General features: G+C 42.1%; 1 protein-coding gene and 1 pseudogene across 2 annotated transcripts in view; both read right to left on the bottom strand.

Annotated features, from left to right (window-relative positions):
* The window catches only part of LOC307055047 (histone-arginine methyltransferase CARM1-like), a 99496-nt gene that overhangs the window by 58580 nt on the left and 12974 nt on the right, over positions 1-27942 (bottom strand). Inside the window, exon 2 of the mRNA XM_079706984.1 lies at positions 21686-21796. Within this exon, the coding sequence (XP_079563110.1) occupies positions 21686-21796 (111 nt within the window). The remainder of the gene's footprint in view (positions 1-21685; positions 21797-27942) is intronic.
* Positions 4877-5337, bottom strand: LOC307054252 (pancreatic progenitor cell differentiation and proliferation factor-like; annotated as a pseudogene). The gene has a single exon. The product of its transcript is annotated as a pancreatic progenitor cell differentiation and proliferation factor-like (transcript).

Genomic DNA, 27942 nt, shown 5'->3' with positions numbered 1-27942 from the left:
CAGCCCTGGGCTAGAGCCTGCCGCCTCTGCTGCTAGCCCAGGCCACCCTCTTGTCACCACGCTGATTTCTTGTTCCTCATTCATGTCCACTCTGGCTGCCTGACTCCTCAGATCTAAACCTCAGCTTCTATGACCATCTCACACCTGCCACGCTTTCCACCCCCTGCTTCAAGGGCTTCCTGGCTTTGTCTCCAGCTTTTTTGGGGGGAAACCATTTAGTTCTTCTCTCTGGTTCCACACATCTGGCCACTAGGGAGCTGGGACAGCCAAGTCTGCCTGATCAGGCAGTTAAGGGAAGGGAAGGGGCCAGGCCACTTGTCAGGATAAGGGGAGGAAGGTGAGTTGTTAAGGGCTAATTGTGTACCTCCCCCACTCCCCAAGTTTATATGTTAAGAGTCCTAACCCCCTAGCACCTCAGATGTGCTGTATTTGGAGAGAGGGGCCTTAAAGAGGTAACTAAGTTAAAATGAGGTCATTAGGGTGGGCCTTAATCCACACACAAACACAGACCCTAGTCCCGACAGAGACACACACAGAGAAAAGTCCATGGGAAGACACAGGGACAAGACAGCTGTCTACAAGTTAAGGAGAGAGGCCCCAGAAGAAACCAACCCTCCCTGCTGACACCTTGATCTTGGACCTCTAGCCTCCAGAACTGTGAGACAATGAATTTCTGTTGTTGAAACCACTCAGTCTGTGGTACTTTGTTATGGCAGCCCAAGGAAACGAATAGACAGGTGATATAGGAACAGGAAAGGAACATATTTGTCAGTGAATCCTCTTTGTCTCTGGGGCAGCTCTGGTTCCTGGAAGAGATTCAAGATCAAGAGACTGGGCCTTTCTGCATGCCAGCGGTGGGACAAAGCCCCCAGCCAATTAAGGCTCTGGGAAGCGGGAGGCTCAAGAGAGATGGATCTTATCACTGTCCCCTCCTCTGACTATAAAGACTGAATCAGACTCACCTTCAGGACTGTTGTCACAATAAGGTTAAGTGTGATTCCAAACACCTTGCCCATCTCCCCAACACACATATTCGTTTTCTCAGAAGCTGTCATTTATCCCAGTTAGAGTTCAAGGCCTAAAACGCAAAGGGATTAAGAAGGTGAAATTCAGTAACACAAGAGCAACCCAGTTGATCAATCAACAAGGGAAAGTGACAGTTATTTCTTCTTCCCTGTTTTGGTTGGAAAAGCAGGAGACATTGGGTTCTGGAAGCAGGAGGAATCTTCACAACAGAGATGAATGCAGTGTGTGCGTACGTGTGTGTGCATGTGTGTGTGTGTTTGGGAAGACGGCTATAGAAATGGTGCCTGGAGACACAGCAGTAAGATTTTTAAACATTCTGCCTAGCATTGGCTTTATCTACCTTCAACAGGGTCGTTGTGCAAGTATTTTTGTTTGCACTCACACACACTCGCTGCTGAGCTTCCAAGGATTTATGAAGATTTCTTTTGTGACTTCATTATAAAGGTGCTTCCTTCCCAAGGGATCCATTCATCAAGGTACCATGGTAGTGTGCTTCCTGCCTTTGGCCTTGCCACGAAAGCCCTTTCAAACAAACTGTGCACAGCTGCAACGCAGAGCGTGCGGCCTCAAGCACACAAATTAAATTAAACATCATTCAGTAAGTATGAGAAATAGGCTGTCAAGGCATCAGGAGGAAAGTGAAAAATTCAATTTGTCCTGATCCTTCCTTGACATAATCTGCATATTTGGAGCTACTGGGATCTGCTCAGAGTGAAACATTTCTCCAGGAGAGAGGCTGTGTCTTATTCTTCCAGAATATCCCCTAGCGCCAAGCCAGGGTCATAGTAGCACTCAGCAAATGCATATTGCAGAACTATTCACATTGTCACCATAAAGCTGTTGTCTGGCAGGTGCAACATCATTCCAAAGTAACAAGCACCCATTTCTAGGTTTAATACTAAACAGTTTTTGTCACTGACGCGATTTGCTAGTAACCTCTTGCCTGTTTATTGCAACTTTACTTTCACCTAAGTAAGCGTGTAACAATGCTGGCCTGCCCAAAGCATTAATGTACCCTTGTAAATAATGGGGCTTTGTGTTCAACTTGAAACGAATAAGAACAGCCAGTAGCATTTGGACAACGCTTCACAGTTTGCAAAAGGCTTTCACATGCTTTATCTTATTTAGAGCTAGGCAGGTATGTGTTTGAGCCTTGCGTTGATTTCACCTGAGCAGGACCTGCTCTTCCTGGGAATTTCTGGGCAATTCTTCCTCCCCTATTCTGATCCTGCAATGCTGGTGAGGCTGCCAATTACAGCCAGCTTCCCCCCAGCCGCCCAAGCCACAGAAGTGGGCCTGGGACCCAGGCCAGGCAATTGCAGTACCCCCATTCCTCAGACAACAATGATCAGAAGGATAGGTAGCTAGACTAATCAAAATCCTTTCTTGAGATTTTTTCAACGTAGACCTGGGGGAGAAGGTTTGTTTTCTGAGTCATGCATCTGAAAGGATGTTATTCAGGGGCTGCTGATGGTCTTCCCTTCCACATGTAGATGGACTGTCTATGGTAGGAGCATAAATCCAACATAGAGAGAAGGAAGCAGAGGTAAAGTGGGGGAGGAGAGAGAGAGAGGGAAAGAGAGAGAGAGAGGGAGGGGGAGAGAGAGAGAGAACGAACCTCATTTGGATGGCTAGCCACTGCCCCTCTGGACTCCCTGGTTATGTGAGGCAATAAATTCTTTTTTCTCTTAAGCCAATGTGAGTTATACTTCTGTGATTTGCAACCTAAAACCTGACTAACAGATTTTACAAAATTAGACTTATCTTTGAAGTTGAAGAAACCAAACTGTTTTCCTATTGTCCACAAATATTCTCTTCCCCTTCCTGTGACCCATTCCCATCAGGCTTGGTCATGTGAGTTGCTTTAGTCAATAAAATAAGCCATAGCCATGGACATGGGAGCAAAAAAATAAACCTTTTGTTGTTGTTAGGCCCCAGAAGTTGGAGTTTTTTGTTACTGTAACAGAACCTTGAGGAAAAAACCTTGCCTATCCTGACAGATACACCTACATTAAATGCTACAGCCCATATATCAACCTAGGCTGTTTGATTCCAAATTCTACAGTCCTTATTTACACTATGCCAGGCTGCTTGTGGTAAATCTAAACTCTCTAAGTTTTCCAAAGTATCGCTGAAAAAGAAAAACCATAACACAACACAACAAAACAAACCATAGTTTCATGGAAAACCGTAGGTAGTGCCAGGATGACTGATATAAACAATGACCAAGCTAATAACAAGAACAGCTAATATTAACGCCCACTAAAAGGGAGCCTTAAAGAGAGCAGAGACCTACGATATCGTGCTCACTGTTACATCCTCAGAAGTTAGCACAGTGCCTGGCACGTTGTGAAGCTCGATAAATATCTGTTCAACGTTAAAGGGAAGAGTTCTGTTTGCAGACTCTATGCTGAATGGTTTACACACTCTCATTGTATTCATTTACTCAACCGAAAGGTACTGTGCACCTCCTATGTGCCAAGCATGGCTGTAACCATGGTGGACAATGGCGACAACACAGACCAGGTCTCTGCTCTCACACCCCTTCTATTCTACAGTGAGGTTGCTTATGTCAGCATTATTGATGTCTGGAGCCAGATAATTTTCTGTTGGGGGCTTCTGTCTGGAGCATTTGAGGTGCTTAGCAGCATCCCTGCCCTCTACCCCTTCCTCCCAATATGACAACCCAAAATGTCTCTAGACACTGAGAAATGTCCCCAGGGAGGCAAGATCAGCCCAGACTGAGAGACACTGGGCTAGTGGTAGGAGACAGACAAGCGGGCTATTGATTTGAAATATCTTAGGGTATAAAAGTGCCGTTAGTGAACATAAAGTGGGTAAAGGAATAACGAATGGTCCAAAGGGAGGTGCTTCTTCACTGAGTGATCAGGGAAGACCTCGGTTCTACGTTAATGTTTGAGGAGAACTGTGGAACGAGTGTCAGCCCTGTGGCCACTTGGGGGAAGAATTTTCCTGTAAGAGGGACCAGTGAGAGCAGAGACCAGGAGGAGTAGGAGGTGTGCCTGTTCCTTCGGAGAAGAGCGATAAGGCAGAAAGGCTGGAGCAGAGTGAGCGAGGGGAAGTGTGGTAGGAAACGTGGTCGGGAAGGGGGGCGGGGGGAGGCCAGCGGGAAGGACTCTGGACTCCACTCAGGCTAGTCTGGGGAGCCTCTGGAAGGTTTGAGCAGAGGAGCGCCAGGTTCTGACATATCCTTTTAAAGAATTACTGAGGCCGCAACGTGCAAAACAGAACAAAAGGGACACGGAGAGCAGCAAGAAGGCTAGTTAGGAGGCTAATCTGCTCTTCTGGGTAAGAGACGGCTTTGCCTGGAGGGGAGTGGGGAACAGTGGGTGGATTCAGGATATATTTTGAAGGAAGAGCTTGCTAGACCTGATGTGTTGGATACGGAGAAAGGGAAAGGAACAGATAATCGGATGTACTATTATTAATATCCTCATTGTACAGATGAGGAAACCAAAGTGCAGAGAGCTGAAGCAGCCTGTGCAAGACCATAGCTAAGTAGATGGTAGAGCCAGCCTTTCCCCCAGACAGACACTGGTATCAGAGCCTACACACTTTTTTTTTTTTTTTTTTTGCTGCCTGCTTGAAGTTTATTTTCCACTTGGTGCAAGGCACAGGGTTACGGGGTGTCAGTAAGGCTCTCATGTGGCTTGGATAGTAAAGAGTGGGGTCTTCTCAACTTCCTTTTCGGTGTTTTGCTGTTTTGATATTAAAAAACCCAACTGCTTCCATTGGCTGCAGCCTGCTTAGTCTGGGGGAGGGGAAGGAGGGGCGGGGCTCTGAGAAGCCTAGCGCCTCGGAAGGAAGCCTGGGAGCTGGCGGTGGCCCTTCAGGACGGGGGCCTGCTGGGGGTTTTGTCAGGCCGGCCGCCAGGCTGCTGCTTGCCCACGGCTTCCCGAGCCAGGTCACAGGTGATCACTGCCGGTGGAGGCCTGGGCAGATTCTGAGTGCTGGCGAGACTCCAACACTGTGGCCACGAATGGGAGAGCGGACTTCCCGGAAAAGCAGCCAGCCCACCAGTGTCCCGGGTGGGCTTTGGGGAGACGGGGTGGAGGGGAAGGGCTTCCGCAGGAGCTGTGAACTGGAAGCGGAGCCCAGGCGGCGCCGGCAGTAGTCGTGGGTGGCCATGAGCGAGCCGCTGGAGGGGATGCCTGCTGCGCTTGTCCTCGTGGGTTGGTGGAAACCTCGGGGGCGACCCCTCGCGGGCCTCGGCGTTGGGGACCGGGGCGCTAGGCCACGGGGCCCATCTGCGCAGGAGACCGCGGGCGGCCGCTCCACGACCCAGGGCATGGGGCCCAGAGCCTACACTCGTGATCTCTATTTTATATGCCAATCACAGGACTGGCAGCGGAGGTGGGCGGGGGAGAAGCAAACTGAGGAGCTCCAGTTACCCATTTTCTTCCGACATAGCACCCTGTCACCCTCTTTCAGGGTCCAGGACATCCCAGATGTACCCCTATAGTCATCATACAGGAACAAGCACACAAGACAGTGGCAGACCTGACTCTTCTCATTACTAGCTCATTAGATCCATGCAAAAATAATGGATATTTAATTCTTACAAGACAGCTTAAAAGATTCAAAATTACAAAGAAATCTTTTTGAAATATATATTTACACCCAATATCATTCACAACAAAGCTCACCTCAAGGTTATATATGGTGCTAGTAAAAAGCATCTGGACTGGTAAGACATTTAAACAGCTTATCATCTGAGATACGGAGACAAACTTTTACAATTTTTTTTTTTTGAACAACTGTTTAAAGGAATACATTACTCAGTCCAGTTCTGCATAAAATTTCTCCAAGCTTTATATGCCATTTCTGAGGTTCCTTACATAATAACAAATCATCAAAGCCATACATCAATGAGAAATACTGGTTCTTCCTGCTGTGGTAAAAACGACTGAAATAATACATGGAAACAATATAGCAAAAAAGTAAAATGCATTCATCTATTATTAGCAAATATTATTGACAACTCAGAGAAAACATTGTTGATGATTTTAAGAAACAATTCAGAAAAAATATGCTATGTGGAAGGTTTGCTATGTTTGTATTAAATACAGATGTTCCTAACATAAGTTATGTTAAATTATAGATTCTGTTTCAAAAACAGGTACCAGAACAACTGTTTTTCTGAGAGCCCACTAAAGAAACCATGAAGAAGAAGATGCATGATCTCTGATAATATCAACGTATGGGAAAACTGTGTACATGTAACCACTGATGAAGCAGTTATTTTGGTGCCAATTTCTAAAAAATTCACATAAAGAGAATGTTTTAGAGACAGCTCCACACATGAAATTCCTTCACGGCATCACATATCAGTAAGTTATTAAAGACAAAACGTTTAAGTAAGAAGTCCACATGGGCTATGGGATGTCATCGATGTGAATAATTTTATGTTTTTTAAGAAAGCCTTTACGAGACAGTACACTGTTTATAGTACTTTGTAATAACATAGGGATGTCCTGGGAAATCTTTACAGCAATGAGCCTTTGCTGGCTATTTCATAGCAAAGTATTTATAACAGCTGCTCCACTTACAAATGAATCATGGAATTTTCTTGTTAAAGACAAGAGCTGCAATTTGCTGAAATTTTCTATGATGACATGTAGCTGTCAGAATTATTCTACCAGCAGGCACTTTTGAAAAAATAAACTTAATTTGCCCTTTCAAAGATGACTTTTAGTAATGAATGAGGGAGGAACAATTTTTCAAGAGAAACTCATGCTATGGAAAGAACATTTTGAAAATTGTTTTGGGGTATTTCATGGCTTCATGATTTCATTTCTGAAAATGATATAAAAAGTCTCAGATCGGAAAAACTTTTTAAACTTGGGAGTACGATTTTCTAATTTGCTTAAAAATCTTCGAAAAGAAGAATTTTAATAACTTTAAACTTATTTCTTAAAAATGTAAAAATGTAACACCTTCTGATTAGTTTGTAAGACTTTTTGATTGACTATCAGAGAAAAGAGATATGTATTAACTAAATTTTATTTGCATTGCATAACGGTAGATGGGTTAAAAATTGAGTGTTGTGATTTATTTAGCTCAAATTATTTTGCCCTTCTTCCATTTAAATTTACATGTATTTGTATGTTTTCCACCCAGCAGCAACAGCCCTCATTAACTAATTAAAATATATTTAATACAGAACCAGACTTTTAAATCACATTATCACCAAATATTAAATCAATATTTAAAATCACACAACTCTATAGGTTTTTGTGTGCTATTAGTGAAATACATATGTTTTAAAATATTATTGATTTTCATCCTTGTCTCATTTTTTCCTCCCTTTTCATGCATTTTATTCCTGGTTCTTATATTACTGCACGAACTAAGACTTCCAGTACAAAAGTGAATAGAACTTTACTTTTGTTTTTTAAAAAGCATGTTTACTGAATGCTTGTTGAATAATTTAAATACAATGAAACACACTCATTTTAAGTGTATATAGTTTAATATGTTTTAATAAATATGTGTACCCAAGTAACTACCACCACAATCAAGATATAGAAAATATCCAGCACCCCCGATTTCCTTCACGGTCAATCCTGACCCCTCCTTCACCCCACTCGCCACCACCTACCCTCAGGCAACCACTGATGTGCTTTCTGTCTCTATTAGATTAGTTCTGCCTACTTCAGTATTTCATATGAATAAATTAATATGCTCTTTTTTGTATCCGGCTTCTTTTACTCAGCATAATATTTTTGAGATTCATCCATATTGTTATGTGTAAAAGTAGTTTATCAATTTGTATTACTTAATAGCATTCCATTGTTTGGACGTACTATTACAATTGGCTTGTCCTTTCATCTGCTGATGGACATTTGGGTTGCTTCTAGATTTTCATATACAAATCTCTGTGGAAACATATATTCCACAAAGAAATTCCTTACTTCATTTAGGTAACCACCAAGGAGTGGAACTGCTGGGTCACAGGGGAGTGCATTTTTAACTTTAAGAGAAACTGCCCAATTATTCTCGAAAGTTCTTATGTCATTTTACATTACCACCAACGATGTATGCAGGTCCAACTGGCTTTATCGTCAGTCTTTTAAACTTGAGCTATGTGCGGGTGTATAGTGGGGTCTCATCATTTTTAACTTTGGAGTATGTTTATAATGTACATAATATGTGAGTACAATAGTACATACATAGTTTTCAAAATAAACTTATCTATATATAAATATATGTTGATGGGATAGCTAAAAATGTACACCAATCAGGATACACAAGCAGAGCTCTGCAGATACATAACCACCGTAAGGACCAGGTCCCCACCTTAAGTACTAGCCACTCCAACACACAGGAAGTTGCTTTTTTAAATACTACATTATGGTGGTTTTGAGGTTTAAAATGTTTTATTTTTTAAAAGAATCTCAAAAGGAGAGAGAACAATTTCCTGCTTTGAGTTCCAAGTTCGATACCTGTCAGCAGAGGCTGCCTGTTTGCTGGGGCAGAGGGGAGACTGTGCTGCGTGTTTTTGCTCCAGTTTCGTGTACCCTGTGGTGCTGGCTTTAGTTTCACCCGTGATTGAAGTTCATTTCCACAGAGGGTGACCCTAAAGAAAAACACGTTTCCCCTTCCAGCACTGCCCCAGGAGGTGGCTGGGCCCCAGCAGTTTCTTGGGCACTTTACTTGCCGTCCACACTAGAGTTTAGGGACACTCATCTGTCATTTCATGGCTTGTTGGCAGAAAAGCAGCAGTGCAAATACCAAGAAGCCTCAGCGGTAAGTCCGTTTCAAGCAGGTCAGATGCCCAGTAATACGCGCAGTGTGATAGTTTAATCAGAGAATCATGCGGTATTATTGCTTCTGCCTGAGAGGAGCAGACTTTTTTCTTTTCAAGAAAGCTCTTTTCAGAATCTGGCTATTAGGCTGTTGAATGAGGAGCTGCACAAAAGAAATGCCGGCTCCTTGTGGTCTTTCAGATCATTAAAAGGTAACCCAGGTGGCAAAACCAGTTATCATTTCCTCAGCTACAGTACATGAAAAGAGCAAGACTGGACACCAATCTGAGGCTACATCATGGCCAAACCATCAGCCAGAGCGAAAGAGAATTCATCAATCCTGCGGAAAATGAGGAATCAAAGTGATTACTTAGCATTGTGTGGGGAAGCCGACCTGTTGGTGTGACTGAATTTTTTCCTCTTCAGACGTTGCTCTGGTCTTCCAAGGGTCTCACACTGCTAAACACCGATACTCTTTTTTTCCCTCTCTTGCGGGACTTCCTATAGGGTGAAACTCTTGAGCTACCTGGAACTGGCTGGGGAAAGTAAAGTTGGGGTGGGGATGGGAGTGTGAAGCAAATTCACAGCTAGAGCTGAAGGGAGTTAGTTCTAAGACATCAAGATATTGTTAGCAACCATTAGTAATCAATCATCTGAATGCTTGTTAGTTTCACTCCCCAGGAGAGTTCAAATGACACCTTTCTTACTTGGACAAATTTAAATTACAGTCTGTACCACATTCCCTGCTCTGCTTGCCAAGAAAACGTGTAGCCTAAATCACAATTCCCCTAAAATGTGTAGCTGCCACCGCAGAAAAATGCTTCAGGTCAACAAACACTTTCTGCAAACATGCTGCTTCTCTCCTCTAATGGCCAGAATCAAACTGGCCCTGAAATGGGGGACCAACAACAGCTCTGCACCATGGGGGCTGCTAGGAAGGAAGAGAGGGACAAGAAGGTGAGTGGCTGTGAGCTGAGACTCTGTCTTAAGGAGGGTAGATTTCAGAAGCTGCAAAGTGAGCTAAGGAGCTGCTGCGTGGGTTATGGTTTAGATATGAAGACGTGTCAATGTGGAAAATAAGGGCAGTTTCCCACAGCAGAAGAAAGGCAACTGTAGATGTGGGCAAAGCCCTTACTTATCTAGGCCCCCTCTGGAATTTGAAGGAATTGGACATCAGCTTCAGAAGGTTTTCTTTTAGCCTCCAGACCCTTCTTTAAATAAAAGTTGATCCAGAAACCCAGTAAGTAAAACAGATAAAAGGGGTATTGCTCTCCTAACCATCAGGGAAATGCAGGTCAAAATCACCATGAGACATCACCTTAAATAGGATGGCTTTTTACAAATAATAGCAAAAAAATAAGTTGGTGAGGATGTGGAAAAATTGGAACCCTCCTTATACATTGTTGGTGGGAATATAAAAATGGTGCAGCCACTATGGAAAACTGGAGTTCCCACAAAAAATTAAAAATAGAACTACCGTAGGATCTATGAATTTCAATTCTGAGTGTATATCCACAAGAAGTGAAATCAGGACCTTGAAGAGATATCTGCACTTGTGTTCATTGCTGCGTTAGTCACAATAGAAAATGTGGTATATGCATCCAATGGAATATTATCCAGCCTTAAAAAAAGAAGGAAATCCTGCCATTTGCTACAACATAAATGAACCTAGAGGACATAATATGCTAAGTGAAATAAGTCAATCACAGAAGGAAGAATACTGTATGATTCCCCTTACATGAAGTATGTAAAACAGTCCAACTAATTGAAGCAGAAAATAGAACAGCGTTGCCAGGGGCTAGGGGAGGGAGAAATGGAGAATTGTTTTTCAATGGGTATAAAGTTTCTGTTATACAAGATAAATAAGTTCTAGAGACCTACTGTACAACACAGCACCTATACTTAACAAGGCAGCATTGTGTACTTTAAAATATGTTAAGCGGATAGATCTCATGTAAAGTGTTCTTATCAAAAAAAAAATAAAAACAGAAGAACACAAGGAAATTTTTGCAGGTGATGGATATGTTTAGTAACTTGGTTGTAGTGATGGTTATCATGGATCATGCATACATCAAATTCTTCAAGATGTATACGCTTCAAGTGTGTGCAATATCAATTAAAAATATCAATTATGCTTCAATCAAGCAAAAAAGGGGGGGGTGTTAAAGGAAACAAAACCACTGTCTCAAAAAGATATCTGCATTTCCACGTTAACTGAAGCATTATCTACAATAGCCAAAAAACGAAACAAGCTAAGTGACCATCAATGGATGACTATATAACGAAGTTGTGATCTATCTACCTATCTACCTATGTATCTATAAATAATGGAATATTATTCATCCATAAGAAATGAGGAAATCCTACCGTTTATGACAACAAGGATGGACCTTGAAGGCATTATGCCTCAGACAGAGAAAGACAAATACTGTATGATCTCACTTATATGTAGAATCTAAAAAAAAAAAAAAAAAAAACCCAAACAACAAAAACAACCCCACCAAACTCATAGAAAAAGAGATCAGATTTGTGGTTACTAGAGGTGGGGGGCTGGTGGAGGAATTGGAAGAAGGTGGTCAAAAGATCAAACTTCCAGTTATAAGATAAATAAGTACTAGGGATATAATATACAACATGTTGACTACAATTAACACCACGGTATGATATATAGGAAAGTTGTTGAGAGTAAATTGTAAGAGTTCTCATCACAAGGAGAAATCTTCCTTTTCTTTTTATTGTATCTATATTAGATGGTGAATGTTAACTAACCTCTTGTGGTAATCATTTCACAATATATGTAAATCAAGCCATCATGTTGTACAACTTATGCTTATACAGTGATGTATGTCAACTATTTCTCAATAAAACTGGAAAAAAATGAAAATTGAGGTTAAAAATAAAAGCAAACTTTTTAAAAAGTGAAAGGAAAAAAAAAAAAAAGACAGTCAAGTTGTTTTTAACCACGTCTCAATGGAGTGCAGAATACATGTGTTATTAAGCTTTTAGTCTTTCTGGCTATTTACTAAATTAGATATAATAACATTTATCCATCATTGTAAAAAGAAGGTGTTGCTCTCACTTTAGGAGGCTTGGGGCAGGTAGGCTCACTGCTGCTGTTCAAGCTCCTTTCTCTCTCTCTAATTCAGCCCCTGAAGGGTCTCCTTGATGCATCCTTCAAAAACACTGTGGGAAATACATTTTAGGGGCTGTTTCATCCCTGATTCACAGTGGTTCTCAACCACTACTGACAGTTTCTAATTATATATGTGTGGTTATTATATCATGAGCTCCATGAGGAAAGGAACCATGTCTATCTTGTTAGCCATTATAGTGGCTAGCATAAGACCTGATACACACTAGGTAATCAACTAAAACAAAAATTTTTGTAATGAATTAGGGTTATGTTAGACCAGGAGTCACCACTACTACCCACAGGCCGATCTGGCCCACTACCTCTTTTTGCATGGCCTGCAAGCTAAGAAGGGTTTTTAGATTTTTAAAAGATTAGGAAAAATAAAAAGAAGAATGATATAACTTGACACATGAAAATTAAATAAAATTACATTAAATAAAATTACATTACAGTATTCATCAACAGTTTTACTGAAACATTAAAAAAAATAAAAAGGACTAATAAGGAAATTTCAAAATGCAATTTAAACACACAGTCTTGAAAAATGTGCTCTGCCTGGCCCCATGCTTCCCACTGTGCCTGGCAGCCCTCTTCTATGATATCCGTTCAGTTGATTTGTACAGAGACATGGATGAGACTCCATAATGATACTGCTAATTACCATGACGGTGATAACAATAGCTAGAGAATGTCAGGCACTGTACTAATAATGCTTATATTGATTTTCTCATTCAATTCTCATAATATCTTCAAAAGGGACTATTATTACCTATAATTTTATAGCTGAAGAAAATGAAGTAGAGAAAGATCAGGTAATTTGCGATGGGAGGCAGAATGGCCTTTCAGAAGTGTCTACATCCTACTCCCTGAACACTTGGGAATATGTTACTTTACATGGCAAAAGGACTTTGTAAATGTGATTAAATTAAGGATCTTGAGGTGGAGAGATTATTGTGGATTATCCTAGCGGGCCAATATAATTGCAAGGATCTTTATACGACAGAAGCAGCAGGGTCAGAGTCAGAGAAGAAGTGATGATTCAGAAGTAAGAGTCATGCAGCCACCAGCCAAGTAACGTGGGCAGCCTCTAAAACGCCGGAAAATGCAAAGAATGGAGTCTCCCTTAGAACCCCCAGAAAGTACACACTTCTGTAACACCTTGATTTTACCCCATAAAACCCATTTCAGATGTCTGACTTCCAGAACTGTAAGGTAATAAATATGTACTGTTTTAAGCCACTGAGTTTGTGTTAGTTTGTTACAGCAGCAATTAGGAAACTAATACACTTGTCAAGGTCACATGGCCATTAGGCCGTGGATCAAGGATAAAACCCCACACTGTTGTGATTCCAGAACCTGCATCATCAATTCTAATCCTGGCAAAGGTGTTTAGTGCCTTGCCTACTGGAAAGAGAGTACTGAGTGAGATGAAGAGGCATCAATATTCTCTCCCAAGTCGCCTTCTTGCCTCATCCATCACCAGTCCAGCTACAAGAAGGGTTATTTCCTAGGTGGGGTTTTGGGGCAAAGGGGGTGGCATTCCACGTGGACTACTTTAAACTGCTCCTCTGTTAAGTGTGTTTCTAGTTGATTTTGCCAATGGAGGAAGGTTTCCTTCTTACAATGGCAGACCTATCTGCCTGTTTAAGTGCTTCACAATAGATTTCTTTTTTTTTTTTTAATTTATTTTTGGCTGTGATGGGTCTTCGTTGCTGCGTGCAGGCTTTCTCTAGTTGTGTCGAGAGGGGGCTACTCTTCGTTGCAGTGCATGGGCTTCTTATTGCGGTGGCTTCTCTTGTTGCAGAGCACGGGCTCTAGGAGCGCAGGCTTCAGTAGTTGTGGCACGCGGGCTCAGTAGTTGTGGCTCATGGGCTCTAGAGCACAGGCTCAGTAGTTGTGACACATGGGCTTAGTTGCTCTGCGGCACGTGGGATCTTCCTGGACCAAGAGTCGAACCCGTGTCCGCTGCATTGGCAGGTGGATTCTTAACCACTGCACCACCAGGGAAGTCCCCACAATAGATTTCTTCAGAAGAAAAAGATGTTTTTCCTCCTGGCTCCTGTATGAACTATCTACAGGGGTAGGTGCTCCAGCTTCTAGACAAACACATTCGTCTCTTCACCTCCAAAGACACCACTAGTCACTGCTTACCTGGATCTTGAAGAAGCAGGTGGCACTGAAGGACTGTGTCTCATGAGCCATGTCCCATCCTCATGACCTAACTTCTTCAAGGTTCTTCCTCATCTGTATCGTGGAGATGATATTATCTGCTCTAAGCACCTCAAAAACTCTTCCTGAAGAACTATAAGTTTATAGATGTGGAAATGCAACCTAAATTCTAAAACTTCAACTATGCAAAATGCATATTATTATTTCCTTAACAGATTAGTTATTGCCACCTTTTAACTTTATTGTCAGTTCAAAAACAAAGAAGTGTTGATGGGCTGGATGGAATTTTGTGACTCAGGCTTTTGGTGTCTGTGGGAGAGTGACAATGGAGAAGTTAGCTATCGGAGACACTAAAGAAATTAGAGAAAAATCCTAGCTCAAAGGATAAACTCACATTAGAAAATTTCAAAGTATACAGTCTTTCTAGTGTTCAAGATTAAAAATTAGAAGTACCTTTTCTTTTTTTTTTTTTTTTGCGGTACGCAGGCCTCTCATTGTTGTGGCCTCTCCCATTGCGGAGCACAGGCTCCGGACACGCAGGCTCAGTGGTCATGGCTCACGGGCCCAGCCGCTCCGCGGCATGCAGGATCTTCCCGGACTGGGGCACGAACCCGTGTCCCCTGCATCGGCAGGTGGACTCTCAACCGCTGCGTCACCAGGGAAGCCCTAGAAGTACCTTTTCAACAAATGGCCTTCAAAGCATTTGTGAAGAGATTATCAACATATTTAAGGTGAGGAATCCCGTAAGAATCCAAGTTTTTTTTTGTAAATCTCACTGTTGGCTGTAAGAGGTGAAAAAGGGGAAGAGGAGCACTTCACTTCTCTTCCTCTTTAAGGATTGAAGTCAAACTGCAACTCTTCTCGGATGGTTCCGTAACCAGCCCAGCTGATGGGAATTGTTCCTTGTAGTGACATTTCTCGTCTCTGCCATTCAGATGCACTTGGCATTCACTGTCCTATGGCAAGAATCTCACTTGTGTGAAATCCAATTGGATGACAAACTACTTGAGGGGAGAAATCACATCTTATATGTACTTTGTGTCCTCACAGACCTTAGAATAGTACAAAGCACATCAGATCAGATGATGGACTGAGTTTCTACAAAATTGTTGCCCACCCCTAAAGCACACATAACAAATTTACCCTGTGGCCTTGCCTGTGCTTTTAGTACCATCCCATTTGCTCCACCAATTCAACCCTCTTCCTTGATTTATTATTATATCTTTATTCTCCATCAGCTTCCTGTCTATAGACCAAAGTTAGGATCCTGCATCTTGATTTTGTAGTACTTGCTGTGGCGCATCATAAAGATCCTTCCTTCAGGACCAAGGCATCATTCTCCCAGCTGCTGAAAATGTTGGCAGATGATGCCTCTCAGCTGAGTTTTGGTCTACGAACTTCCCTCGGCCCAAGAGAGCCACCTTATCCAAAGTTACACTCCTTCCTGAGGAAGTGTATATTTAAAAATGTGAAATATAAAGGCCCTTGCCTCAGGTGGTTCAACTCTGATGGGTTTCCCCAGCTCAAGCACTTCCTGTGGGATTGCCTGAGCCCTTTATTCCAACTACATTTCAGCTTAACTCCTCTACCCAATTCTATCTTATTTCCTTCATAGGTCAGGTTCCTGAGAGCCTTCTGCAATAAACTTCCTGCATGCAAATCTGTGTATTAGAGTCTGTTTCCTAGGGAACCTGTTCTATGCCAGATCTTACACATAAATAAGGGAAAGATAAACAATGCCCTCAGCAAGAGGGATTAGGGAGGGCTGCCTCGCCTAACATCAAACCAGTCTCACCTGGCCATGGCTGCCAACACCTGGCAGTGAAAACAGCCACCAGCCTGGCCATCACATGCCAGAAAAGTGATGTATGGCCACCTGTGTCCTCTTCATCAGCGCTACCCACTAGAACTTTCTTTGATGAGGGACATATTCTGTATTTTCACTGTTCAATATGATAGCCACTAGCTACCTGTGGCTACTGAGCACTTGAAAGGCAGCTAGTGCGACTAAGAAATTTAATTTGGACGAAGTAAGAGAGTAGCATTGACATATATACATTACCAAATGTAAAATGGATGGCTAGTGGGAAACTGCTGCATAGCACAGGGAGATCAGCTCGATGCTTTGTGATGACCTAGAAGGGTGGGATAGGGAGGGAGACTCAAAAGGGAGGGGATATGGGGATATGTGTATACATATAGCTGATTCACTTTGTTATACAGCAGAAAGTAACACAACATTGTAAAGCAATTATATTACAATAAAGATATTTTAAAAATTAGTTTATATTTACATGTAAAGAGCCACACGTCTAGTGGCTACCATATTGGACAGAGCAGCCCTAGATTATGAATCCAGCAGGTCTAGAAAGGCAGCGTCACAACAGATCCAATTCCACCTGCCTTTACTTCCACCACCCATGACCTAGAAATACTTGGTCTGACTCCTTAAAAGTCATCCTAATGAAGCATATATAAGAACTGTGTGCTAGTAAAGTCTAATTGTTAAGTGGCCCAATAATTATTATGAACATTGTTAAATCTAAGAGCCAGAGAGCTCTGTTGTAAGTTTAAATTGACTACAACACATAAATCTATTCATGATTGCTTACCCTGATAGTCTTTTAATCTCCTGGCCCTTCAAGGAATTTATCATCTAGATGGAGAGACATGACATGCATTCGTGCACAATTTTAAGAAAGAGCCTCCCCTTGACTATATACATATATATGTATAAATTGGATTAATGCCTTTCTCCCCATTTGGTCTGTATGATCTGAGGGCTTCAGCTTTATGTTTCATAATAAGAAAAGAAAAAAAGACCAAGAGAGAGCTGCCCTTTAGAGGTGGGCAGGCTCATGGGTTGGGAACCCGTGGGAGATCTTTAGTTCTGCCCTGTTCCTTGGACAAGAATGATCTCTTGTTACTAACCCAGAAATGTCACATGTGGCCCAGGGTGAAAGCATATGGCTGCATCTGGGCAGGTTCATGACCATCCTGCAAAAAATGACTAAATGTACATGCCCTGCAGACAAGGAGTCATTCGCATCATCTCGTCATCTGAGGTCAGCCCTTACAGAATCAGTTTGAGCCACTGAATGCGACTGAAACTGAATTCTATGCAAGCTGAAAATATTGTTTACTTAAAGCCCAGAAGTCTTTCATGAGAAGAATCCACGGACAGGTAATGGTAGTTAAATTTATACATTTTTCTTTCTTGTTACAATTTTATATTTTCCGAGCAATTTAATGAAGACTCCAGAGAAAAGAATTAAATGTCTGCCGGTTCAATTACCAAATAATGAAAAGGTGGAAAGTAGCACCATGTACTGTGTGCCGAGAGGCTATTGAAGCCTATTCTTGGAGTGAAAATCTTTTGTGTGCTGCTTACACTAGCCTTTGCCACACACAAATTGTACAGACAAGTGTCGGCAGAAGAAGCAGAAACCAAGAGCTGGTGCAGATCATCCTCTGCAAGGGTGAAAGGCCTGGTCCATGGGAGGACATCTCATGACACCCATGGCAACAGCCAGGAGTGCGGCGGAGGCCATGGTTTCCATCAGGAGGGACCAGGCTGTCCTTAAAGCCATCCTTTGAGAAGATTCTAACCAACCCTGGCCCTCAATGCATTCTTAAGTAGCCTGTCCTTAGGGCCACATGCCAGGAAGGCCTCAGGGGCAAAGGAGACTTGGCAGCAAGGGTTTCAAGGATGCCTTACAGTCCTCGCAGCATTTGGAAAGCTACCCTTGCTCACCCCCCCACCCTAGCCATACACTGAAAAGAAGGATTACAGAAATACAAAAATCCTCCATAGAAGCTAAAACCAAAGACAAAATCAAGCTCTGATGCTTCAGAATTCTTTGGAACATTGGTTTTAATGCTTTAAAAATCAAGTCTCCCTGGAAATACTAAGCAAGGAAAGAGGCAGTTAAGTGTAGACCCTTCTCGCCTCAACGCCCATGGTGACAGTGTATCTCTGCTCACGCTGGGGCCTCCCCAAAACCTTTTATTCAGTAACATCGAAAGACTCAATGGACAAGTCATTGTACAGCTTCTTTTTCACCTTTAAATTCTTCTTGGTTTATATAACAAAATGGTCTTGTTCTTAGGAAATCCACACTGAAATGTTTAAGGATAAAGGGCTATGATGTATATAACTAACCCATAGAAAAAAAGTGTGTGTGTTTCTATCTACATATATGTAAAAATATATATACACACACACACACACCTATACGTATGTATCCATATCTGTGTATGTGTGTATTCAGGTATGGTGAGAGGGGAGCAAGAGTAAATGGTAAAGCAAATGGGGTAAAATGTGAACAACACGTGAATCTAGGTAAAGAGCATTCAGGTAGCCTTTGAATTATTTTTATTTTTACAACTTATCTGTAAGTTTGAAATTAGGTCCACGCTTTAAGTAGTTTAAAATAGTTTCAAAGTTTAAAACAATACAAAGTTTTACAATTTTAAGTTCCTTCCCTTTTCTTCTCTGTATTGGCTTCTTGCTAGAGACCCTTACAATCATCCAGCGGACCCTCTGGGTAAAAGTGTCCACGAGGGTAGCCCCGCTCTGCGAGAAGCCAACGGTCCTGCTGATGTGTTTAATCAGGCTGAGAAGTCTCTTGGAGAAACCAATCACACAGACAGTTCAGAGCGGCCCCTCCCATGGGTATGCTGGTGATTACTGGGAGTGTGTGCTGGGACACAGTCCTGAGGGAGACAGGACTATGTCTAGGGAATGCACCACTAGCTCGCTCTTCCTCTCTTCCCTTAAAATACTACAACCAAGGGTATGAAATTTTTAAAAATAACTATCAAGTATGTCTCATACCACCTTAAATACGTGAGAAAACAAACTATGAGAAAGAGGAAATCTCTAAATTAATGCCTCTCTCTCTTTCTCTCTCTCTCTTTTTGGTGTCTGATACAAGAGACAACAACAGGATCAATCTCTTATTAGAACAGAAGCTCTCTGAATACAGGAATACACCTTCGTCATTTCTGTTTCTCCTATACCCCCCAAGAAACAGACTTGCGGGATGCAAGTGAATGAAGATGTGATTAAATGAATGGGCAACACCTGAGACAAAGTTCTACCCTCCACTCCTCACCCTTAAGACTGCATTTTGAGATCTATTAAAATCGAAGCAAAGGTATTTTTATCTATGGGCTCTCTCTATATAAGCTTGTATTTTCCTCTTTTTTTTTTTTTTTTTTTTGGTGGTACGCGGGCCTCTCACTGTTGTGGCCTCTCCCATTGCGGAGCACAGGCTCCGGACGCGCAGGCTCAGCAGCCATGGCTCACGGGCCCAGCCACTCCACAGCATGTGGGATCTTCCCGGACAGGGGCACGAACCCGCGTCCCCTGCATCGGCAGGCGGACTCTCAACCACTGTGCCACCAGGGAAGCCCTTCCTCTTTTCTTATTTAGAATTCCACATTTAAATCTTATTTAGAACTCCATAAAGAGAAAAGATGAGGTACAAAACTGGGTGAAGACATTTTTCACATGTATAACTGAACAGAATTAATATCCAGAATATAGAAATCATTTCTACAAATGAATTAGAGTTAGTATAACAATTCAAAAGAAAAATTGTCAAAAAAATTGCAACAGGTATTTCACAGAAGAGAAAGTACAAATGGCCAAACACTGTGCAAAGATACTCAAAGTCATTAGTGAGTAGAAAATACAAATTAAAACCACAAATATGTAATAAACACCAGATTGGCAAGAATTCCAAAGCCTGACAATATCAAGTGTTGACAAAGTTGGAGAACACTGGCACTCTCGTTAACTGCTGCAGGGAGTGAAAATTGGAACCACCACTTAGGAAAACAATTTGGCATCACAGAACAGAGGTGAAGGTACACATGCCCTATTACCCAACAATTCTACTCTTGGGTATATACTGAGAAACTCCAGCACAGATGCAGTGGGGAGTGTGTATAAGAATATTAATAAAAATACTTTTATAATGGAAGCCATCCGAAGTCCGTCAACAGCTCAGTGCACTGAGCGTTTCATATAACGGAACACTATCCAGCATTGAAGAAGAATAAACAATGGCTGTATGCATCAACAAAATGACCCTCAGGAGCATCATGCTGGGTGAAAAAAGCAAATTATAGGATACATACATTATGATTTCATTTATGGAAAGTTCATAAAGGATATTTTTGGGGACAGGATGTTTTTAGGGACAGAAACATATGCGGTAAAACTATAAAGAACAGAGAGAACGTGATTAACAAAATTTCAAGATAGTGGTTACCTCTGTTTAGGGCAGAAAAGAGAAGTGATCAGGACAAGACACATGAACCTTTAATGGAAATGCTAATGGCCTATCTCTTAAAAGACATAGTTGGGACTTCCCTGGCTGTCCAGTGGTTAAGACTCCACATTTCCACTGCAGGGGACATGGGTTTGATCCCTGGTGAGGGAACTAAGATCCCGCAAGCCATGTGGCGTGGCCAAAAAAAAAAAAAAAGACGTAGTGGACACACATTCATTGTATTGTTATTCTTGACACGTTTTACAAATGTACACATTTTACAAATATTAAAATGTACACATTTTACAAATATTCTTTTGTGTGCACCTAATAGTTAATAAATACGACTCTTAAGAATTGGTATGTAAGCAAATGACCAAAAATATTTTATCCAAGACTTGTTGGAAGAAGAGAGTGTAACAACACGCCAGCCATCAGGCCCTGGCAGTCTTTCCTTCTGAACATGCCATTCTGTCTACTGGTCTCTGACCCATTCTGGGTCATTCTATCCAAACCCAACCATCGCTCAGAGCTAGCACTTGTCCCAGGTCGGAGGAAAGTTTCAGGATGCTCCTCAGAAGCAGCAGCCAAGCTTCCCTCTCTATCTGCCATTCTATCCCTCATTTAAATGCAGGCTTCCTCCAGGTGTGAATGACAAGCACATTACCCTGTGCATGCGCGTGCACACACACATCCAGCTCTGCAGCTTGACTGGGTTGTTATTACATCCCAATATTACTGAAAGCTATTATTACTTGACTCTTGACTCTGACTTATTCTCCAATATTTGTACACATTTTATAATGATAATGGAGTACCATATTTAAAAGAAAGCATCTCCCTGTCTTCCAATCAGAACCTGAAATCTGAAAAAGAAGCACAGACATCTGTCCATGCTCCAACTACAACCATGTAGCAACAGTCCCTTAAACCAAAATTGAAATTTAAAGTGAGTGGTGCAGTTATTGTCAGTACAGCATTTAAGAAAAAAAATAAACCTAGCTCCAGGGATGTCTGACTCCTCACCTCAGTAGGTCATTAAAGATAAGATAGCATTCATCTCCCCCAGGCCCAAGAAAGTTTTGTTATAATTTTAGTATCATGAAATTTTTAAAATAATTGTTTTCATATCAATTACTACAGTGAAGGCGAGCTCGTTCAGCAGTAACATCTCAACAGGAAAAAAAAAATCAGACTGGTAAAACAAAAATTCTTCTAAAATGACCTACGTGGAAGGTCCATCACTTAGTCCCCTGAAGTTTACTGAAGACCTAGTTCGTAACTGCTGTAAAAATACAACCACTTACCTCAGCATATTGTGCTACTGAACTGGCCTCAACTGCATAGACTCTCCGAGCTCCGGCCTGTACAGCAAAAAATGACAGTATTCCTGATCCACAACCAACATCCAGAACAACCTGGAAGGAAAGGAAAAGACAAAAAAGGGGTGGAAACACAAACCAGAGCTTAGCTGTTGGCATCATGCCAACTTTGAGCATTGTGATCAGACAAAGTACTAGCTTTGATTTTTACAAGTGGTCTTACCTTGGCCAAGTTATGAATCTCTGTGAGACTCCTTTTTCTCCTATGTTAAATGGGGTTAATAATACCCATCTTTTAAGGTTTACTGTGGGGATTAGTATGAAGTGTATACAAAGCACTTAGTGTATAACTGGTGTTTTTCAAATTATTGTTATTATTACTACAGTTTCTTTGTAACATGGTTTACTTTTAGGATGTTTAGGGCCAAGAAAAGTAGTGGGTCATGAATGAATCTGCTTACCCTACCTGTCAGCATGAACAAAATGAAAACTGTCTCAAATAATTTTTAGCATTATATACATATATACATATGTATATGCATATTATATGTATATGTATATGTGTGTGTATATATATTCAGGAAAAACTGAAGACAGTCTTTAAAAATCCAAAAGTGAGATATGTGCTGTTTTTTTAGGCCTCCTCCAAAAAGCTGGGGAGGTTTATATGGAGGGTAGGAGGGTATTAAGACAGTGGACACACAGAATTTACAGAAACTTCTATTCTCTGTGTTCAGACCTAGGACTTAAAGCAAGAAGACCACCATTCACTGGCACAAAGGGACCAACCAACATCTGGACCTGAATGCTGCGAGGAAGAGGAGGACAGTATGGATTGGGCCCCTGGCCCCATGCACAGCTGAAGCTGAGGTCTGAAGCTCAGTATGATCGCTGAAATCTCAGGTTCCTGTATTTCTGTCTCATCAGTGACTTTTATTCTTAGCATCTTTTAACACTAGCTTTGAGCAAGGCATTTCACTTGGCTCTAAATCCTCACAATAAATGTATGAATAGATAGCATTATTATGGCCACTTGTGGGATGACAAACTGAAAATCAGAGACATTGAATGAGCCCAAGTTCACCTAGCAGTAAGTAGGGGAGCCAGGAGTTGAATCTGGGCACTTCTGCCTTCCAAGCTCATGTTCTATAAAATCACACGTTGATTATTTAATTTCACTTTTATAAATCTGGTATTTTAACCCAGCAATACCAATAGGCAATGAATGACAAGGAAATAAAGTATTACTTTTTTCAGGAAAATTTATAATAGTTTTTTTCTTTACTTTGATAGCAGGAAAATTTTTCCAAAAAATAGGAAATATCAGAGGTTGTGCATGTGTGTATCTGTGTTTTAACTGCAGTATCACACTGTGCTGACACAGATATGGTGCCATTATTCTAAGAGAACATGCTGTTAGGAATGGGTTCACGGTGCTCACTTACATTAATCCTAGAGCTGTGGCTGTATTCCATATGGTCTCCTAGGGTTTGGATAATTAGGAGCATTACTAATTTAAAATGTCACCCAGTCTCTGGAATTTGCTGTCAGGCTGTCTATACTTTTAGAAATACCACTATTCATTTCTCCTCATACTGCCTAGGAAATACTTCATCTTCACATGGTCCTGGTTTATTGCAAGAACACCCATTACTGCTGTCTAGAGAGAGGACGCTGTAGGTTGGAGAGTGCAATCCATGGCCCCCTAAAAAAGATGCACCACACCCAGAAGAACCTTTCCAGAGCCTTCTTCAATTAAAAATATAATAGGACTTCCCTAGTGGCGCAGTGGTTAAGAATCCGCCTGCCAATGCAGGGGACATGAGTTCGAGCCCTGGTCCGGGAGGATCCCACATTCCGCAGAGCGGCTGAGCCCGTGTGCCACAACTATTGAGCCTGTGCTCTAGAGCTTGCGAGCCGCAACTGCTGAGCCTGCGTGCCACAACTACTGAAGCCCACACGCCTAGAAGCCGTGCTCCACAACGAGAAGTCCCCGCTCGCCGCAACTGGAGAAAGCCCGTGCAGAGCAACGAAGACCCAACGCAGCCAAAAATAAATAAATAAATAAATTTAAAAATATAGTACCTTAGATACTATGCTCAGTCCAAAATATGGATACAAAATTAAGATACAATTGAAATTGCACCTGCTTGCTCTGGTGACAGGTGTCCTAGAAATGTGTGACGGGAACACTTTGTCTCTTTTATTAGGGTGTCATGAAGCACATCTTAGAGCAGTGTTTTTCAGTTCTCTTGATCCTTCAGACTAAAAACCAAAGAAATATTTTACCACTGGGAGAGAGACAGCAGACAGAGGGAACGGGGAGAGAGAGAAAAATTCAGAGATGGGAGGGAGCCTGATACGGTTCAGCTTTTTGCCAAATTAGGCCTTTTGGTAGGAAGATGCATTGACAGGCCCAGACCCTACCTAGAGAAGAGTTGAAAAATTATAAACTGTTGTCCAAATACCTTATTTCAATAACTAATTTCAAGTGAAAACAACCTTATTCATTTGGCTATTTCAAAACAGAGCATAGCCCTTGAAAAAGAATCTGATCTTTTGCTAGCAATATCCAGATAATGCCATCTGTTTCCCGCTTGTGTGTATATTTAAAAAGTTAACAAGTGAATTTTCAGTCTGGGGCCTGTAGGAGAGGGAGAGGAGAGGGAGGGACATTCTGCCCCGTCTACGTAAGCCATGAAACGTTGGAAACAAAGCTGAGGAAGACTGAGAATTCATTCTCTGGTGAAAAACAAACAAGTCCAAGCAAGTATTTAGGCTCTAATGGAAATACACTCCTTCAGCCCTTTCCAGCTGGGGTTTCCCAGACTAGGAGAAGACAGGACATTAACACAGATAATTCTGTTACACCGTCTTATCTGGCACCTCAGGAAGCCTTGGAGCTGCCTCTAATCATGTTTTCTTGTCCTCACAGAAGATTATATGGAGCCCATTTTTTATTCCACCACTGGCAGGCCGTCACAGAACTGGGTATGTTTGAGGACCTTGGCAGATATTAAGTTATGCTTTCTTATTCTAGGGAAAAGTATCTCACCTCAGACAGAGGCAAAAGAGAGTCATAAGGGCTTCCCTGGTGGCGCAGTGGTTAAGAGTCCGCCTGCCGATGCAGGGGACACGGGTTCGTGCCCCGGTCTGGGAGGATCCCACATGCCGCGGAGCGGCTGGGCCCGTGAGCCATGGCCGCTGAGCCTGCGCGTCCGGAGCCTGTGCTCCGCAACGGGAGAGGCCACAACAGTGAGAGGCCCGTGTACAGCAAAAAAAAAAAAAAAAAAAAAAAAAAAAAAAGAGAGTCATAAAATCCCCTTCCACGTGTAAAGCAGTTTCCAGTTTCCAAAGGACGTTCCCCAGACACCATCTATTTGATCCTCATGCCCCGCTGGGATGGAGAGCACATAGTTATGTCCCCATTGTACTGAGAAGGAAACAGGCTTGGAGAGACTGTTTCCAGCCCAAGGTAACACTACTGGTAAAGGGCAGAGCTGGATGAGAACCCAGTGCTCAGCCGTCTGTAGCACCATGGCCATCTTTCTGTGCAGCAAAAGATGGGAGGAAAGGGTGGACTGTGAAGAGATGTAAATCTGACCACACCACACTCTAAACCCTTCCGATGGCTCCATGCTATTGGACTCTGGTTGGGATCACCCAAGAGAAGAGACAACAGGAGGTCAGAGGGAGTGAGGACAGTGAGGTCAGAAGACTTATTCTCCTGGCTTCCTCCCTCCCGGGTCTCCATGGATTGCCTGGGTCCCCTCTACCAAAAGCCGCAGCTCTTGCTGGGCTTCCATCTCTTATCGCCATGACTAGTCTCTCAGGTTTCCAATAACCTCCCCTTCCCCCTCCCCCTTTAGGCCAAGGGGTGATAACAGGTCCCCACTCTTGGTAGTGCCAGGGCCCTTCACCGTACCGTGTTGGTTCCCTTTACTCTGCCCACGTCATTGTGAATGGTCCTGTTATTTAACTCTTCTAAAACACCTTGTCGGGTGTGCCTTGCCTCTCCTGCAGGAACCCTGGCTGATACACCAACTTATCCTTCAGATCTCAAACAGCTCTCCCTCGGGGAAGACTTCCTTAGCCTTTGCTCCCCTCCCGGGCTAAGTCAAGTCCTCCAGCTCTACGCTTTCTTATCATCACCTACTCAAACCCTTCCTTCATAACATTCATCACAGTTATAATTTTTCATTCAAAGAGGGATTATTTGATTAATTTCTGCTCCCTCCCCTGGACTGTAAGCTTCATTAAAGGAGAGACCTCTATCTGCTTCTTGGTCACTACTGAATCCCTGATATAGCATGGGGTCTGGCACATAGTAAAAACACTCACTAAGGGCTTCCCTGGTGGCACAGTGGTTGCGAGTCCGCCTGCCGATGCAGGGGACGCAGGCTCGTGCCCTGGTCTGGGAAGATCCCACATGCCGCGGAGCGGCTGGGCCCGTGAGCCATGGCCGCTGAGCCTGCGCATCCGGAGCCTGTGCTCCGCAACGGGAGAGGCCACAGCAGTGAGAAGCCCGCGTACCACAAAAAAAACAAAAAAACACTCACTAAGTCTTTGTTAAACAAACTGAATAATAAAAATGTGTCTCACTGCCACAGATAGGGAACAGATTCACGATCCAAAAGATACAGCACGAATCTGTTACCTCCCTAAGAAAGAACCTTCTACCAGTGTAACACATCCTCTTCAATCTGGCGATCTTAAGCATCCTTCAAAGGATGACTTTCTTTGGACACTGCCATATTGTCGTTACATTACAATCCAGTTAGCTCTGGTATACAATGTTCCTCTAGAGAGAGAATGCATCCTCAGCTTCCCCTGGATACACAGGCAGTAACTATACAAATGGCTAATTCAGGGCTTATATGGGGCAGCACCAGAAAATGGTATGAAATTCTTGTCAGGACTAATGGGGAAAAGTCAACAATTGGCCCATGTGACAGTGGCCAAAAGTTCTGTGAAGATATTTGTAAATAAAGTTTTTCTTTTTACATCTTTATTGGAGTATAATTGCTTTACAATGGTGTGTTAGTTTCTGCTTTATAACAAAGTGAATAAGTTATACATATACATATGTTCCCATATCTCTTCCTAAATAAAGTTTTTAAAATATTAAAAATATAAGGTCATTTTGCTTGTACAGATGATTTTAATTACATGCTCCTATGGTTTCCTAGGCAAAGAAATCCTGCAAAATGTTTGAACAGGTCTAAAAAACCCCAAGAGGGTTCAAAGCTATTTATTTGGATTCACTAGGTTAAAATTAACAAAGAACAACATCCAGGTCCTTAAGAAAACATGAAACAAAGCTACCCTTGAATAATAAAGTAAAAATAAATATGTACCATTATTTTTATACTTAGTATGTACTATGCTTGCTTAGTACTTTTACCTTATTTACTCGTGATGACAACTATCTAACGTGGGTACCATTATTTTCTCCAGGTTGCAGATAAAGAGACTGAGAATCAGATGGAGTTGAAGTCATATGCTTAATAAATGGCAGAGATGAGATAAAAACAAATGTACCTAGTTGAAACCCTATGCTCTTAGCCACTCCCTTCCTTTTCAATTCTATTTTCTGTGTTGTTCAGGCTACAGTAGTATTTGTCCCATTTAGCCTTCTTTTCACCCTACAGTTTTATAACTGTCTTCCAATACTGAGGTCCTGATTATCCCACAGTCAATTCTTCCAGTTATGCCAGTTATTATTTATTCATTCTTTATTTGCTTGAGCATATCAATGGCTGCTCTGAATTGCAATACCCCAACTGTCATTTTTGTATGCCTTAAACTCCGAAATTGTGTCCTACCCACCTGGCACTTCCACAGCCACTGCTGCTTCTTCCAGCCATTATTTTATTACATCTGTAGATATCTCTACTGAATCACCCCAAGTTACAAGTACCCTGTGCTCTTGCACTGTCATGTACTTTATCATCACAGTTACCTACCATGGGCTCCCTGCCCCATAGACAGCGCCCAACTATTCCAACATCCAAATTGTTGACCAACAGGGTGACTGAACAGCTGCCAAGCAGAAACAGAATGAGAGAACTACACAGCCTTTTGCAGTCCATCACATCTCTTACTCTAGCTCTTGTCAAAGAAGGAAAATTCCAAATCACTTCAAGAGTTGCAGAAGACATCCCTCAATGGCCTTTGCAGCTTAGGCTTAAATCTTGTTCAGATAATTAGAACTTTCTCTATGGCAGAAGAATTCTGCTGTG

The sequence above is a fragment of the Hyperoodon ampullatus genome (assembly GCF_949752795.1).
Source record: "Hyperoodon ampullatus genome assembly, chromosome: 6".
NCBI lineage: Eukaryota > Metazoa > Chordata > Mammalia > Artiodactyla > Ziphiidae > Hyperoodon > Hyperoodon ampullatus.
The sequence above is the reverse complement of the archived record's forward strand: the minus strand, read 5'-3'. Positions and strand labels throughout refer to the sequence as shown.